Here is an 18,419-nt window from a genome sequence, read left to right as displayed (position 1 = left end):
AAGATCAGTTCTCCTGGAGAAAATGGCTGCTTTGGCAATTGGACTCTATGGCATTGAAGTCCCTCCCCAAACACTGCTCTCCACAGGCTCCACCCCAAAAACCTCCCGCCAGTAGCGAAGAGGGACCTGGCAACCCTAGCCAAGTTGTTCATTCCAGAGTCCAAGGAAGAATGCTGCTAGTCAGACAGGTATATATGGAGGCTTTGCTTCATGATTAGGCAAACTGGGCGCACTGGGTGCAATCCTAAACGGCATTACACCCATCTAAGTCCATCAGCTTCAATGGACTTCATTTGAAGGCTGTAACATTGCTTAACATTGCGTTGATAGTAAAAACAAAAATCAGTTTTGAACCAAATTAGACACCAGTGGAATGAATATATTATTGCACAAGACGTTCCAGGGGCAGTGCCTTGCAGCCTTTTTAGACTGCTAAAGAGAACGCCAGAGGCTCACAGTATCTTTGTAATATTTGCTTTATTTATGAATATACAAGTAGAGCACAAGGGGAGCTAAACAGCATTGCTATGGGGCAGCATTCTCCCTGCACAGCCAGTGTGGTATAGTGGTTAAAGTGTCAGGCTAGGATCTGGGAGCGACAGGTTCGAATCCCTACTACGCCATCTAAGTTTTGCTGAGTGACGTTGGGCCAGCCACACACTCTCAGCCCGACCTACCTCACAGGGTTGTTGTGAGGGTAAAAAGGAGAACAATACAAGCCACTTTGGGTCCCCATTGGGGTGAGGGGTGGGCTATAAATGAAGTAAAAAAAACCCAACTTAAAAAATAAACACACCACATTAGATACCCTAAGATAGATAGAGACTCTGCACCCCAAGGAGCTTTACTTTCAGCCAACTCTCCAGCCTGGTCAACACATTAAGTAGAATGGTCTATACCAATTCAGACTGCAATTGGGGAAAGTCACATTTTTAATGCTCCCCCATGTAAAAACTCCCCCCCCAAAAAATAGCATATCAGGGAGAAAAAAAATTAATATAGCCCTTTGCATGCTGTGCTAGTTTTCCCTTTTTAGAGAATTATACATATAGAAGAACTTCCAAAAAAACGTTTCTTCCCTGCAACCTTAGGCGGTACAACCCATTTTATCACCTTAGCATTCTGCCCCTTGTTCTGCTGTATGTATGGTCCCAGCCATTTTTCTTTCCAAATGGTTATTTCTACACAAATGCTTACACACATGCCCTTTCAGTCAGCTGCATGTGTTGACCCTCTCCCTTTAAAGAAGAAAGCCATCAGAAAACTATCTCTTCACGATTAGCTCCCATTCTAATTTTCCATTTGCAGTGGAAACTAGTAACTATGCAGTAGGAGGCAATCGGTGAGCTGACACAGATTATTGAAAGGTTCAGGCCAAAGTGGCCTCTGCGCTTGCCTTTGCTTGCTCCTTTCTACTAGTGGTCACCTAGGGCAACAGTCCACTGGAATATTTCCTTGAGAGCCAGCGTGGTGTAGTGGTTAAGAGCGGTGGTTTGGAGCAGTAGACTCTGATCTGGAGAACTGGGTCTGATTCCCCGCTCCTCCACATGAGCTGTGGAGGCTAATCTGGTGAACCGGGTTGGTTTCCCCACTCCTACACATGAAGCCAGCTGGGTCACCTTGGGCTAGTCAAAGCTTTCTTAGAGCTCTCTCAGCCCCACCTACCTCACAGAGTGTCTGTTGTGGGGAGGGGAAGGGAAGGTGATTGTAAGCTGATTTGATTCTTCCTCAAGTGGTAGAGAACGTCGGTGTATAAAAACCAACTCTTCTTCTTCTTCGTTAAATGGCTGGTCTGTCCCTATTCTCTCTAGTATCAGAGCAGCATGCCTATTATATTAGGTGCTGTGGAACACAGGCAGGATGGTGCTGCTGCAGTCGTCTTGTTTGTGGCTTCCTAGAGGCACCTGGTTGGCCACTGTGTGAACAGACTGCTGGACTTGATGGGCCTTGGTCTGATCCAGCAGGGCCTTTCTTATGTTCTTATGTCCCTGCCAACCAGGACCACTTGATTTTATTTGTTGTGTTACAGATTCTGAGCATAAGGGACATGAAACCTAGTGGTACAGATGTATTGTCAGCGTGAATGCAGTTGTAGTGAACTTTGGTTCTCGTTGTTTGGTTCTCTTTCATAATATACAAAGTGGAATTGCTCTGTCTATCAATTAAACCATACAAAGGTGGTGTCAACCAAAGCAGCTTGTCTGATGGGTACACGAGACAAGGCCTTCTTGGTGGCAGCCCCATGATTATGGAACAATCTCCCTAGGGGGGTGCACCTAGCCCTTCACTCTTGATCTTTTGGCGGCCGCTGAAGATGGTTTTGTTCAGGACTGCATTCTATCAGTTTAGCTTTTCTGCCTATCAGCAGTTTTAAATTGTGATTTTAATTTGCGGCCTTTTATGTGTTTTATGTATTTTTATGTTTTATATTCTGTTTACGCTGTAAACTGCCTTGAGCTCCGTAATGTAGAAAGGTGGCTAATAAAGGTTTTAAACAAACAAACAAATTAGGTATTCAGACCACACCAACAATCTAATCCTATGCATATTTACCAAGAAGCAAGTCCTACTGCATGGAACAAAACCACTTGCCGTTGGAACATAAGACTAAATATATCCCATTAGTCTGCAGCAAAATAATTTAGAAGCATTCTGCATACACTGTAGCTACTGTTCTTCGCAGTTGTGAAGGGGCAGAATTAATACTGAAGCACTAAAATGAGTGAAAATATTGAAAACCCTCTAGAATCCTGATAATAACATCACAGGAGTTTGTAGCAAAGCCCATATTCTTTTCCTCATCAAATACTCTTTTATCATGTTACCAGGACTGTGACTCCATAGCTGGCACAGTGCATATCAGGATGGCAGTCCTGATTATGAAACCTCGCCATCTGCTTTGCTTATGGCTCCATGCTGATTGATTTTCATATGGAAAGAACATCAAAGGGATCGTGACAGGACATTCAGTTTCGAGGCACTCCCAGAATCCTCGGCTTTTTGCTTTTTTCCTGCAGAAGTCACCAGCGAGAATGCCAATTAGTGCCAATTGCAAACAACTGGTAATCGTATTTAGCACAGATCTCAATGTACCCTTGTAAAGGTTACAGTCCCGCAACCAGAAGCACCATTTCAGATTTCAGCAGGCTGGGATAGGGTTGCCAACCTCCAGGTAATTAGCACAGACCCAAGGAAATATAACAAAGTGCAAATGTATTGAGTGCTACAAAATATAACTATATACAAAATGTCTCTGGTTTCAATCATATACACACAATCCTGTATGATATGTATAAGTCATTCAAAGTTTGTTCATAACTCACTGAAGTCCAATGCTGGTATCAGAAGAAATATTTATATTTTGTAGCACTCAATACATTTGCACTTTGTTATATTTCCTTGGCTCTGTGCTAATTTCCAAACCCCTTCGGTATAAGCATAGAGGTGTTTGTTTTACTTCCAACCTCCAGGTAATAGCTGGAGATCTCCTGCTATTACAACTGATCTCCAGCCGATAGAGATCAGTTCACCTGGAGAAAATGGCCACTTTGGCAATTGGACTCTATGGCATTGAAGTCCCTCTCCTCCCCAAACCCCGCCCTCCTTAGGCTCCGCCCCCAAAACCTCCCGCCAATGATGAAGAGGGATCTGGCAACCCTAGGCTGGGAGCAACATTCCGCCACTCACTGAAGAGAACCAAAGGGAAATTACAGTGCAACTCTTAGGAGAGTCACACCCTTCTAAGCCCATTGACTTCAATGGATTGAGAAGAGAGTGTAGTTCTGTTTAGGACTGCACTATTAGAGATCTAGGTCGAGTTCAGTTGCCAACTTTGGAATGGGTAGGGTTGCCAACTCTGGGTTGGGAAATTCCTGGACATGTGAGGTTGGAGCCTGGGGAGGGTGGGATTTGGGGAGGCAAAGGACCTCAGCGAGGTATAATGCTTTAGAGTATGCCCTCCAAAGCAGCTATTTTCTCCAGGGGAACTGATCTCTGTAGTCTGGAGATCAGTTGTAATTCCAGGAGATCTCCAGACCCCACCTGGTGGTTGACAGCCCTACCAAGCACACATACACATTCACTCTCTCTCTCTCTCTCTCTCACACACACACAGAAGGAAAATGTGAAACACAAACACACAGAGAGAAGCCCAAGGTTGATAAAATACACAGAGAAGATGACAACAACCAGTTGGTGAAAGGGAGGATAAAACATACACTCAGAAGACCAAGGGGAGCAGGGGAAGGCACACAACCAAATAGAGAAGAAGACCAAGGACGATAGCCCCTTGATTTGCATGAAGGCAGACAGTCACTGGTCCTGCCTTCACAACAGCCTTGCCTAGTTCCCTAACCTACATGCTGGGCACCATGGCAACAATGGGTGCCATGTTGAGGAACCCTGGTGTAGATAGTGAAAGGTGAATTTCAGTGAGAGAAATACCCCCGCTCTCATCCTTTTCCTAGCACTTGTTCTTAAACCCTGAGGCACAAACGACATGTTACATTTAATATGTAATTCCACCAAGACATCAGATGTGAGTCCCCTAAGGAAATTCAATTCAACGGCACTGCAGGGCCAAGAAAGGGGACTCCAGGCCACTCCCCCCGCCCCCGGTGCAGTTTCCCAACCTGAAACATGCCCTGAGAGGCAAATTCAGTGCACATGCAGCCTCTCATGGGGCAAACAACCCCCCTGGGCTGTTTCAGGTTGGCTGGAGCCCTAACCCCCAGTGCCATAGTTCTAGTCTAAACCGGGCCCTTCAGCTTTTTAGAATTGAGTTTCCACCTGTATGGCTACCAGTCCCCATGGGGATCATGTGTTAAATGTTAACATGTAGTTTGGACTGGAGACTGAAGTTTTTCTGTACCACTGTTTTAAATGCCCATTCTCTCCCTCTGCTGGGGCCTTTGTATTTCACTACCCCAGTTTCCAAAATCCATACAAGCCCAGGAGCTTTGCAGGATGCTCACGTCACATATGAGGCTGCTTCCGCATGAGAAGGGAGTGCTGGAAGCCCCCAGTTTAAAGCATTGGGAGCATTCACACAATGTCCTGCTCATTCTGAGCATGGCTCAGGGGGATCCCTGGGGCTTTCCCCTTTGAACAAGATCAAAGAAACACCTCCTTTGATCTGAATCAAAGGAGATGTTGCAAGGTGGCTCCATGTGAACGCTCCACCTGCAGCCACTACAGAAAGGGAGCAGACCACATATAGGGTCTCCACATAATATCTGCAATATTTGTGCTTTTGCAGAGAGGAAAAAGGGGAGGGTTGTCGGCAGCAAGTGGTCCAGGGAAGGGGTACGAGGACACCATTCCTGTCCTGCTCCTACTCTGCTTCTCCATGGCGGGGGTGTGCCCTTGTGTATATGCAGTATGAGTCTTCAAGGTCTGCAAGGAATCACATTAACACCCTCCCTCCCCTGTTATAGAGCCCTGTGGCGCAGAGTGGTAAGCTGCAGTACTGCAGTCAAAAGCTCTGCTCACTACCTGAGTTCGATCCCAACAGAAGTCGGTTTCAGGTAGCTGGCTCAAGGTTGACTCAACCTTCCATCCTTCCGAGGTCGGTAAAATGAGTACCCAGCTTGCTGGGGGTAAAGTGTAAGACGACTGGGGAAGGCAATGGCAAAACCACCCCATTAAACATAGTCTGCCTAGTAAATGTCGGGATGTGACGTCACCCCATTGGTCAGTAATAACCTGGTGCTTATAGCACAACTCCTAAAGCTCTTACTGTTGGTGTTTGGGGTCAAGTGAGAATGAAAATGCTAATTTAGTCCTAGATTTCAGTAGTCGAACATTTCTTGTACTAGGGGAAGGATTTCCCAATTGTTTATTCTCCTGAACACCTCGTTGGATATACCCTCAACCTAAAATTTCCTCTCCAAGAGACTATATAGAGCGTTTGTTAGAAGCTTCAGAAAGCTACTTTGCCCTTTCCCTGTGTTTGTTTTCTTGGTTCTTTTAAGGGGCTTTCAGTTTGCTCCACAATTTCAGGTCTCATGAAGGGCAATGAGAATGAGCAGGTCTTCTGCTAGCTGTGCTCTTTTCTCATTTACAAACTTATTTTAGGCATACCTGAAAAATCTCACCAAATATGGAGCGACTCCTGCGTTGTTTGTAGGGACCAATGAGTTTTAGAGTGCACAAATTTAGAGTGACAAATCTGGGGAGCACAAACGTTTGTACGAGAAATAGGGGGAAATCACCCCTAAATCTTCCCTCCATCAAACTCATAGGAATTAAAGCAGGTCAATTCCCCCCCCTCCTTGCATATAACTGATCTCAATTATCTTAGAACAATGAGCCTCCTCTGTCCTCAGCAGTCTATTTTTTAAGTTTACAAACTGGTATTTTCACAAATCTCTAGAGAGTCGATTATGCAGAAACACTAACTTCTCTGTGGATGGATGATAGGCAAATTTTCATGATAGGTAAATTTTAATATATCGGATTTTAGTAAGCTATTGGTAAAATAGATTTGATCGTTGAGAATTTAAAAAATATTGGTAAAATAGTCAAACATCACTTTTGCTATTAGAAGAAACAAGCTGGGGACCCACGAGGAATCCTGGGGAAGTAAATGATGTGGAAATTCCTCTCCTCCAAATCTCCTCCTCAAGGGTATTATAAGTTTGAACAGACCACTTTCCCATTTCTATTTCTCTCTCCTTTAAGTGATTCCTAACTGGCTTGTACGTTTTGTGCATCATGGAGCACGCTCAGTTCCCTTGAGACTTACTTTTGAGGTTTCCTTTGGGCTCATTTACAAAGACACGTTTTCTAGATACCAGCGATATACTAAACCTCCTCCCCTTTCTGTGGGTTGCTTATGTGATTAGCGTGAACAATAAATAATGACAACGATGTGTATATTTTTGGCCCAAAATATCAGACAAGTTGTCATTTTTGTAAAAAATAAACGCACTTCAATGGTTGTGACGATGCAGTGGAAAACTGTTCAAGCAATTTACTAGTCATGTACCCATTTCCAGCTTCTTTTGTAGCCAGGCTTGCTCCTCCTGTATCCTTTCACATTAAAACAGCAACATGCTATTGCAGTGGTGGCAAACTATGGCACGCGTGGGCACGCGTGTGCGGGCCCCAGCACACCTAGAGAGTTGCAAATCCAAGGCAAAACTCCTGTGCATTTTGGGCATTTGGTCCCTCCCCTCACCCACCGGCCACACTAAGATCCTGCGGGATCCGCCTGGGCCTGCCTCCTGCCTTCCTTTCCCCCTTGCTTCCTGGAGCCTCCCGATGGGCCTCCAAGCGGCCGAGCGGCTCCAGAGCAGCAGCAGCAGGCTGTGGTGGCGGCAGGGCGGGCATGGAGCGGTGAAGTCGGGGGCTGCTGCTGCTGGTAGCCCTGGCCAGCGCGCAGTACGAGAAGTACAGCTTTCGCAGCTTCCCAGCGGCCGAGCTGCTGCCGCTGCAGCATGCCTACACGCTGGAGCAGTACGGGTGCTGGAAGGAGAGTGTCTGCACCCTGGAGGCCAGCCTGCGCCTCCACCACCTGCTGCGCAACAGCGAGGCGCACTGCCACCAGGAGTGTGGCGGCAGCGAGGTGCCGGGGGAGCCCTGGCTCGGGGAGCCGGCCTTTGGGAAGTGCTGCAAGCTGTTGTTTTTTCTAAACGAAAACCTCAGTATTCAGGTTAAATTGCTGTGTTGGCACTTTGCGATAAATAAGTGGGTTTTGGGTTGCAGTTTGGGCACTCGGTCTCTAAAAGGTTCGCCATCACTGGGCTATTGGCTGAAAAGTTGTATGCTCCGTGATGAATCCCAAGCAATCTACTAGACATCTATTTCCAGCTTCTTTTGTAGCCAGGCTTGCTCCTCCTGCATCCTTTCACATTAAAACAGCAACTGGCTATTGGCTGAAAAGTTGTATGTTCTGTGATGAATCCCAGTCGTGCAAAACTCTTGTTACAGTGAAAAGTACAGTAAGCTGCAGTAGTAACATCATTTGTAGTGTGCTATCTCGCGCGTGCACGTGTGTTGTTTGGAAGTGCTTCTGTTTTGTTAGATTTGATGGGGAGGGAGTCACAATGTGACTGGATTTACTTGGGTCAGAAACGAATACTGTGGGCACTTTCACACATGCCAAATAATGCACTTTCAATCCACTTTCAATGCACCTTAAGGATTGTTTACAAGTGGGTTTTGCCATTTCACACAGTAAAACCCAGCTTCAACGTGTAATGCCTATAATCTTCATTATTATTGGAAATGTATGCTTTTATGCTCAGTCCGCATACTCACACTTATAAAGATGCTAAGCCTGAAAAATCTCACCAAATATGTTTGTAGGGACCAATGAGTTTTAGAGTGCACAAATTTAGAGTGACAAATCTGAGGAGCACAAACTTTTGTATAAGGGTTAGCATCTAGCACAATACCATATTCTGCACACATATATAATGGCACTACCCCATGTATAAGGTCAAGTATTATTCTTTGGTTCCTATTCACTCCTGTGTGATCACTGAGTTAGCATAAACTGGCATACACTACGAATCAGGTGCCAGTGAGATCATCCTTGCAGGCCTGGTACAGCTAGCCGCCCTAATGAGGCCCAAGGCAGTGATTTAGGGGTGTCAGATAAGAATGTTAAGTTTCGTTTCTCCATTAGAGATCATATGGCCACCTAAATCCACGCCTCAAAACCACACTGATAGGATCTGCTAATCCAAATGCATCCATTATTGGGTCTTTGTGTCTCTACGCACTATATTACGTATATTGTAACACCCCTGACCAGAAGTTATAAACGTTGTTGCAATCTTTGGTTCTTGTGGGTTATCCGGGCTGTGGGATAACCCACAAGAACCAATGAACTCTGACCGTGAAAGCCTTCGACAATATTTTGTTGTTGCAATCGTTGGTTCTTGTAGGTTATCCGGGCTGTGTGACCGTGGTCTTCGTATTTTCTTTCCTGACGTTTCGCCAGCAGATGTGGCAGGCATCTTCAGAGGAGTAACACTGAAGGACAGAGTCTCTCAGTGTCAAGTGTGTAGGAAGAGTAATATATAGTCAGAAGGGGGTTGGGTTTGAGCTGAGACTATATATTACTCTTCCTACACACTTGACACTGAGAGACACTGCCCTTCAGTGTTACTCCTCCGAAGATGCCGGCCACAGCTGCTGGCGAAACGTCAGGAAAGAAAATACCAAGACCACGGTCACACAGCCCGGATAACCTTCAAGAACCAATGAACTCTGACCGTGAAAGCCTTCAACAATGTCGTTGCAATCCTTTGTTCTGGCGCGTGAATTGTCCTGCGCATTTGGGGCAGTTCTCACCCGGTGTGTCTGTTGGGCCTAATAAACAAACTGCTTTGAACTCTTAACCTCCTACTGTGTTATTGTCATTGGGAATTAATACAATAATACAGGCATATCAAAAGTGCATTGAAAGTGGATTGAAAGTGCGTTATCTGGCATGTGTGAAAGCGTTGAAAAGACTCCGTCTTTTCCCCCCCCCCTTCCGCCTGGAATCCGGGGGCAACTTTTCCACCTCCGCACCACGTCGCTCCATCTGGCAGAGCCAGAGCCGCGCGTGCCCAAAGCGCAGGGACCGGGGGGGGGGGGTGGCAGGAAGAGCTGCGACTACAACTCCCGGCAACCTTCGCGGCGGCATTTCCCCCCCCCCGAACGGGAGGGGGAGAAGCCGAGCGGGTGGGAGGAGAGAAGCAAAGTCTTCTCTCGCGAACGCTGTCTCTTTAATGCAAGAGGAAGCGATGCGGAGGGGTGGAAAATGGCAGAGCTGCAGATGTTACTAGAAGAGGAAATCCCTTCTGGCAAGCGGGCTTTGCTCGAGAGCTACCAGAACCTCACCAGGGTCGCCGACTACTGCGAGAACAACTACATCCAGGTAAAAGGAGCCCCCCCCCCAGCTCCGGCTGGGCTGCTTGATGGCGCCTTCGGGAGGGGGGCCCGGCAGCTCCCTCCCTCCCTTTAATGGAGAAAGAAAAAAAGCGAGGCTCCCTGCCTCTTGCAGGAAGTGGGCAAGGACTGTTGCGAGAAGCAGCCTGCTCTGCTACATTGTGTCGCCTGCAGCCTGGGAGAGATGGCAGCTCGCGCTCGCCTCCCCCTTTCCCACCATCTCCCCCCGCTTTTAAACTTTTGAAACAAACGAGGGTTTTCCTCCTCCTTTCTCCCGGGTCTGTCTGTCTGTGTCTCGCTCTCTCTCTTCCCCCCTCTGCCTTCAGTCAGTCCCACCTCCGCTTCTGTTTTGGGGAGGGGTGGCGGGGAAACGGGAGGGGTCAATTATTTGGTCAGTGGCGAGCGGAGGGTGTGTCTTTTGTGGTTATGCACGATGAGGCTCCCCGTGCAGACCTCCCTGTGTTTTGTTGCATGCCCAGAGGCGGGTGCGGGGGGGGGGGACTAGTAGTGGTGGTGAGAAAATGGTACATGGGCTTAAGAAAGGCTTTGAATGTTTCTCTGCTTTAGGGTGAATGGGACTCTTTGCACCCCCCGCCCCTGTGGCTGCCCATTGGGTTCTCTTTTGGAATCTGGCAAACCTCAAATATTGTCATAAGTTGTTTATGGTTTTTTTTAAAAATCAATAAAAAGAAAACAGTATTTGAAAGATCTGTGTTCCAGTTGGAAATAGAGAACATTACATCGGTCTGGGGGTGCTTTGGGGTGTGTGTGTGTGTGTTTTTTAAGGCAAGCTGGAGGCTTATATATTAACACAGCTGTTGTGAAAGGGCTCTGAAGTGAATTGCTGCTTCGCTTGGTAAGGTAGCGGCGTGAAGCAATCTTAAAATGTGTATTTGAGGAGGGAAAGGGAGGGCAGGGGGGGAAGCTTCTTGCATGCGCACGCACACTCCAGATGACTTCATGTAATTTAATAATGTAAGTGAATTCCCTGTGGACATTGTTTATTTAATATTTGGCGTGTAATTTTGGCCGAGACTAAATGAATTGAGCTCCTGGCAGGATGCTGTGGTGATATTAGGTTGCTAAAATGATCGGCGTTTGGGAGAGTTGAACCACAGGTATATAGTCCGTAAAAAGAAACTGTGATATTTCAGTGGGCATGGATACCCCTCCCCAGTGGATGAGCCTACTTCTTTCATAATTCAAACATTCTATGGCAGCGGCTTGAGCTTGTGGGGATAGAGAATCTAGTATGTGAATATTATAATTAGTGAGGAAATAAATATTTTAAAAATTATTCCTGGTACCTCCCCCCTTCCCAGCCTCACTACAGCTCCACTTCTTGATGCAATTGCTACAAACCCAGTTTTTACCCTTGCTTTTAAAATAATTTTTATAACTATGCAGTATATACACAATCCCCATTGCACGTTTTTTTTGCATGTATCTTCTCTTTTCTCTGGGGTGTGGATATGAAAAGGCAAATCATTTTTACCTAGATAACAGCAGCATGAAACCTGTTGAATGCTGTATATGTTTGCCTAGCTGCAAATCTGTGCTTTAGCACACTGTGTTCTCAAGTAATGTTTTGTACACTGGCCTTGTCTTCTGCTTTAACTACCTTAAGTGTCTGCATGCAGAGTTCCCTACTAATTGTCTCCTGTATTTCTCCTGCTGTGCCCTGCATTCTAGGGAAAACGTGGCCATCTCACTGCTGCCTGTACTGTTGTCACTTGACATATTTCTCTGTTATCTGTAGCTTTGTAACCTGGTCCTTGGCCAAGGATCGGGGACAAACTAAATGTGATGGCAGCGGATCCTTGTAAAAAGAGGGGATGGGAATTCATTTTTAACAGCAAATGGCCATATGGGTAAGGAGTGTGCAGCTTATTTCTTCACATTCTGTCTTCCCCGAGCATCCTTCTCCTCAGCTGGGCTCTGATACTTCTCTGTGGCTGTTCTGTCTTTAAGCAGGAGATGGGCCACCCTTGAATGTTCTTTACCCTGTTCAAAATTACCCCCTCACCCTTAGTGTCTGTGCAGTTTGTTAGAACTGAGTTAATGCACAACAAGTTTGCCTCTAAAGCAGCCAAAATTACTTGGCTTCAGAGTATTCCCCCACCCCCACCCTGGAGACAAGATAACATATGTTGTCCTGTTAGGAATTTTGTTGTCCCTCAGAGTGGGGTATTCATTGAGTGGGCATGTTTTTTAGGTAAAGTGCTATATGTGGGTTTTCCATTAGACGCTGGAAAACTAAGGACTGCGATATATTCCAGGGATGACTGTGAGTGGCTTTGGGTGATGCGGGCAAGCACTGTCAGGTTTTCAGCACTGTGGAAAAGACTTAACCAACTAGTGGCCGTCTTGTTGGTAACATCCAAAAAAGCAAAGGTAAAGGTCCCCTGTGCAAGCACCGGGTCATTCCTGACCCATGGGGTGACGTCACATCCCGACGTTTACTAGGCAGACTTTGTTTATGGGGTGGTTTGCCAGATTCTTCCCCAAACATCCAAAACGGGAACTGAATCAGGGGAGTTGTATTTGCCTCTGATAAGCTGCAGTACTGCAGTCCACGCACTGCTCACTACCTGAGTTCGATCCCAACTGAAGTTGGTTTCAGGTAGCCGGCTCAAGGTTGACTCGGCCTTCCATCCTTCCGAGGTCTGTAAAATGAGTACCCAGCTTGCTGGGGGTAAAGGGAAGATGACTGGGGAAGGCACTGGCAAACCACCCCGCAAACAAAGTCTGCCTTGGAAACGTTGGGATGTGATGTCCCCCCATGGGTCAGGAATGACCCGGTGCTTGCACAGGGGACCTTTACCTTTTTAATTTGTCTCTGAACATGAGAAACACGGTTTTTGGTCCAAATTTCACATTCGTACCATAGTTCCAGGTTATTTTTCTCCCTCAGATTGCAACTCACGGGTGGTGGTGTTGTATAACTGAGAAGCACTTAAGGAAAGTACCGTACAAGTGCTAAGCAGTAGTGTTAGAAATGGTAACATTTCTTTGGGGTATAATTGCTGTTATCCATCTTAAGCCCTTGGGATAGAACCAGTTATACGTTGTCCTTATTATTGGTGCCTTGCCTGTGAGTCTTAAAAACTCATTGTTCTGTGTGAATAAAATGCTGGACATTCAGCTTAAACAACTCTGTGACACATACATACAAGGTGGCAGGCTGATAATGTCTAATGTACTTCATTTATATTCCGCCTTCTTACTGACGGGGACCCAGAACAGCTTACATCATTCTCCTCTCCTCTGTTTTATTGTTGTAACAACACCATGAGGTAGTTTAGGCTGAGTGTGTGTGACTGGCCCAAGGTCAGCCAGCAAGCTTCCATGACAGAGTAAGGATTTGAACCTGGACCTCCCAGATTTTGGTCTTATACTCTAACCATTACACTGCACTGGCTCTGTTGCATAATATCTTCTTAAATGTTTTGTTACCATTTTTGGAAGGCTTCTGTCATTAAACATTACTCTCTTCCCCGGGGGGGAAACTTTGAGCTCCAAAATTGTTGGAACTCTTTATGTTTTCCCTAATATCGGTTTGCACCATTTTGTGCTTGCTTGGTTCCTTCCCCCCACCCCGCCCCCTTATGTTGCTTTCCTGGTCACCCAGAAGAGCAAAATTATTAACATTGTACTTCTGAACTCAGCTAGCAAGTAAAAGGGATGAGAGAGATCCTGCATAGTTTCTAATGTGAGAGCAGTTGTAAGAAAACTCCCACACCCAGGGGAAATCTTCCCTAAGCTACTTGCAACTCAGCAGACAGAATGGATGAGAAGCTTAGTATCCATCCAAGGGAACAGGAAGTACTTTCTCAGTACTACAGAAGTTCCCCAGGCTAGTAACTGAGCATGAATTCCTCTCATGGTTGTTTGGAATTCACTGCATGTCTCTCCCCCTTCAGTTTAACAGGGATCTAATTTGGGAGTAATTCCTATTGTATAGGGCAGGTCTATTGATAACTGTATTGCAAATAACCCCCACTTCACACACTTATGTGTTAATGTTGCAGCCCTTATGTGTTAATGTTGCAGCCCTTACAGTACAATGCTAAGAACACTTCCCTGTGAGTAAGCCACATACCTGGAAGTAAGCAACCTGTCGACTGTTCTTCAAAATTTTGTAGATGTTGAAAGGTATGCCAAACTTAAAACGTAGTTTGGATATTCCTTAGCAAAGAAGGTTCTCCCCACCACCACCCATTTAGACTACGCTGGGATTTGGGGTGGGGGAAAGCTTTAAGCCTTGGTATTCCCAGAGGCTGACGTTTGAAGTCATTTCTGTCTGCTTGTAGTGAGAAAGGGTTAAGCCTTCTTTCCCCCCTCCTTTGGAGCTTACTTGCTCCACCCAAAGCTGCTGATAGAAATGCTTGAAAAAGGCGAGGTTGCATTTGGTGTTACTCATGGGAAATATGACAAATACAGTGGTGTGGTAACCGCAGCACATGTTTTGACCTGTTGGTGTGTTCCCCCTCTCTTCCTCCCTCCTCTGTACTTGAGCGTAACTGTGGCAGACTATGGTATTATGAGCTGTCTTCAAATAGGTTTTAAGTGCACATGCTTTTAACCCTGATGTGTATATCATGGCTTCATCTTGAATTCCCCCCCTTCTGTGTTTCACACAAAAGTGGCTGTCAATCAGTGCGATTTAAATAAGGGCAGGCGCACAAGGATGAGCTGCGTACCATTTTTTAGGCTAATACCTAATTTTCTGCTTGATGTGGGTTTAGCCCAATTCACTATAAAGCGATAAACAAGTTGATAATACTGATTTGATTTTTAGTGTACTCCAGCAGTTGCACAAAGCCCATCTGTTCTGCAGTTGGCCTAGTGTAGAGATTACTTTCCTAGAGGATTGATTTGCTCGGAGGAGCGGTGTCTGTGCTGCTGCCGCCCCAGGATTAGTGACTGACACACAAGGCAATGTAGGGCTTGCTGAATATGTGCTCATGAACCCAGGAATGAAATCCCTGCAATGGCCGTCTGCCTGAGTTTCAGCTCCACGTGGCTACTTGTAGACCTAAGAGGGCTATTTGGCTCCAGCTTTCTCAAACCTCCTCCTGGAAGGTGGTTCAAGGTGGCTGTACTATAAAAGGAGATGCAGCATTACTGTAAAATAAACACGCTGCAGAAAATGCTTTGCTGCTGTAAAGTGGGCTGTCCTTGGGGCTGCTTCACACAGCTCACTTAAAAAGTACCACAAACCTATGAGAGACAGTGTGGTGTAACAGTGCTTAACTTAGACTGGGGAGAACCAGGTTCAGGTGCCTGGCCATGAAGCTCACGGGCTGGCCTTTGGACCAGCCCCACATTGTCAAAGTTGTTGTGAGATTGAACACATGAAGCTGCCTTATATTGAATCAGACCCCCCCTTGGTCCATCAAAGTCAGTATTGTCTGCTCAGACCAGCAGCGGCTCTCCAGGGTCTCAAGCAGAGGTCTTTCACATCACCTACTTGCCTAGACCCTTTAACTGGAGGTGCCGGGGACTGAACCTGGGACCTTTTGCATGCCAAGCAGATGCTCTACCACTGAGCCATTGAGGGTGGGAGGGGAAGAGAGTAATGCACAGTGTAGTGGTTGGAGTGTCAGATCTGCAAGACCCAGATTTGAATCTCCCACTCTGCCATGGAAGATTGCTGGGTGACCTTGGGTGAGTCTCACGCTCTCAGTCTAATTACCTCACAGGGCGGTGGTTGTGTGGGTAAAACTGAGGACAGAGGTTGTCAGTTGCTTTGAGTCCCCATTGGGGAGAAAAGCACGATATAAATATCTAAAGAAATCCCCAACTTTTGAGCCCGCGGACACATTTGGGTTTCTGATACGGCGTGGTGAGCACAGCAACAAAACAGCTGCTGCATGATGGCTGACGCAGGTGGTGAAGCCAGCCACAAAATGATTGCCCACGACTTAACTTCAGTCACACAGTGCCGTGGTGGCAGCTGCTGCCAAAGCAACATTTAAAAAAATCTGCACAGCCAATCAAAAGCCTTGCTGGGCAAAAGCCCTACCTGGCCCCATCCACTTTCTAAAAACTCTTCGTGGGCGCCAGAGAAGGCATCGGTGGGTGCCATGGTGCTCACAGGCACCAGATTGGGCCCCCCAGAAATAAATGTATGTTACCATCGAGTTGCTGAAGGCTAGGATAAAAATGTAATGGATAAGTATACTCATTGGGAAGCCGTGACTGACTGCAGCTCTTGATTGAGTGTATATTTGGCATGTGTACTTGGTTCTGCTTCTGTGTAATGTATGAAACATTCTGTTATCCCCATGAGAATAGGCACAAGAACTTCAACAATCTAAAACTTAGAGGATTCAGATTCTTATATGCCCAAGTGGGGGGGGGGGGAAGGCAAAATAATCCGAACAGAAAAAGTTGTCTGTCATCCCTGGGTATAGCTTGGTGCAGGTTTGGTCTCTTGTCTGTCTCTTTAATCAAAGTACATGATGATCTCTTAGAGGCACCTAATTCTAAAAGGTCTGTTTGATATCTTACATTCTTTGCTCAGGCATTTGCGGCTGCTTCTTTTTTCTTTTCCTTCTAAAATCAGGTTGCCAATTCTCGTTCAGAAATTGCTATAAAATACAAAGGTTTGCACAAATCGGGGGGGGGATGGATTTGAATCATATTTCTGTCCCTCTGCCCCAGTTGTTGAAGCTACAGCTGCCAATATTGTATTGTACTGGAAAGTAGCTTCTGGCTACCCTGTGTAGTGACGCAAGCAACATCCACACAGTTTTCCAGATAGTAGTATACCTAGCCCTCTGGGTCAGATAAGCCTTCTAGGTAATCAGCGCTTATCTGGGAGGAATAAGAAGGGGACTTCTGGCAAAAGCGACTGAAAGGAGCCGGGTGAGGCTAGAAGAATTTACTGTGCTGAAAAAATTAAAAAATGTGTGTCAGCTGCTGACTAGGGAAGGCATTGGGGAACGGAATATAAATAAAGGAAGTTAATGCAAATGCTGTGGGGATTTTAGGATTTGACTAATCGAGAAAAGATTGTAGAACTAAACTATTGCAAATCTAGCTTAAATGTCCAAATCTTGTTTTACTGGCTTCAGTGTTGGGAAAATAGAGACCTATCTAGATGAAAAGGAAGTGAGGTAGTTAATTTACAACAGGGCAGGTATAAACAGAGAACCTCTGCTACTAGTATGTGTGTTTTCTTCTATAGGTGGAGATCCAGAGATCTGGCTCTCTTGATTACTACTTTCCCCCAACAGTATTCCGGTACTTTGAATCACAAGCGGACTTCCATCTCACTGTTTGTTTGTGCTATACATGTTTTGCTGTGTATTGATCTATTTTGGTCGGGGCACATATCAAGGCGTGATCCTGCCCTTTGCCTATCGGGCAGTTGTGCCAGGCCCCTCTTGCCAGTCAGTGAGCCTGGCAGCTGACCACATGGTCCAACATAGTCACGATAGGTGCATTTATCGGTCACCTTTTTCCATGCCCATCATCCAAGGAATGTAGGATGGCATACATAGTTCTCCATTTTATCTCAGAAGAACCCTGTGAGATGATCAGGCTTGCCACTTGCCTGCCTGCAGTGGGTGAACCTCTTCCTTCAGCCCCTTGCCCTTGAGAAATTGATGTGTAGGAGAAAAATGGCTTCCTCAGCAGTACTCTAGGAATTTCCCTGTATCTCTGTTATTTACCATAGAGACAACAAGAAATTCCTAGTGTATCACCCAGAAGTGATGTCACATCCTCCCCAGATACCACTGTCAAATCTCCTAGCATTTGCCAAGGTAGTGCTTGCAATATGAGCAGTCAAGTGTGATACAGTGGCAAATAAGGCTAATGCCGTCTTGGGATGTATCAATAGGGGCATAACATCCAAATCTTAAGATGTCATGGTCCTGCTGTATACTACATTGGTCAGGCTGCACCTGGAGTAATGTCTGTAGTTCTGGAGGCCTCGCTTCAAAAAGGATGTGGACAGAATAGAGTGGGTGCTGAGGAGTTCAACAAGGATGATCAGGGGCCTGAAGACCAAGCCCTACGAGGAAAGGCTGAGGGACTTGGGAATGTTTAGTCTGCAAAAGAGGAGGTTGAGTGGGGACGTGATTGCTCTCTTTAAGTATTTGAAAGGCTGTCACTCAGAGGAGGGCAGAGAGTTATTCCTGTTGGCAGCAGAGGATAGGACTCACAATAATGGGTATAAATTACTGGTGGACATTAAGAATTATTATTTTTTACAGTGAGTAGTTCAGCAGTGGAATTGGCTTCCATGGGAGGTGGTGAGCTCTCCCTCACTGGCAGTCTTCAAGCAGCAGCTGGACAAATACTTGTAAGGGATGCTCTAGGCCAGTGGTCTGCAAACTCATTAGTCAACAGAGCCAAATATCAACAGTACAACGATTGAGATTTCTTTTGAGAGCCGAAATGCCTTTTAACAACCATTCATGCATGAGAGGTTTTGCCTTGGATTTGCCGCTCTCTAGATGCACATTTTCCCCATCTGCATTCTCAAAACTCTGCCAGGGGGCTTATTGTTGAGTTTTGAG

At 46.0% G+C, this 18,419-nt stretch overlaps 1 protein-coding gene across 6 annotated transcripts in view; it reads left to right on the top strand.

Moving 5' to 3' along the window:
* The first annotated feature begins 9,705 nt into the window (after positions 1–9,705).
* The window catches only part of ABI1 (abl interactor 1), a 121,341-nt gene continuing 112,627 nt past the window's right edge, over positions 9,706–18,419 (top strand). For all 6 annotated transcript variants that reach the window (XM_056857032.1, XM_056857030.1, XM_056857028.1 and 3 more), the window contains exon 1: positions 9,706–9,874. In XM_056857032.1, coding sequence (XP_056713010.1) covers positions 9,758–9,874 — 117 coding nt within the window. In that variant the 5' untranslated portion in view covers positions 9,706–9,757. The remainder of the gene's footprint in view (positions 9,875–18,419) is intronic.

Source organism: Euleptes europaea, chromosome 11 (assembly GCF_029931775.1).
Source record: "Euleptes europaea isolate rEulEur1 chromosome 11, rEulEur1.hap1, whole genome shotgun sequence".
NCBI classification, from domain to species: domain Eukaryota; kingdom Metazoa; phylum Chordata; class Lepidosauria; order Squamata; family Sphaerodactylidae; genus Euleptes; species Euleptes europaea.
The sequence above is the reverse complement of the archived record's forward strand: the minus strand, read 5'-3'. Positions and strand labels throughout refer to the sequence as shown.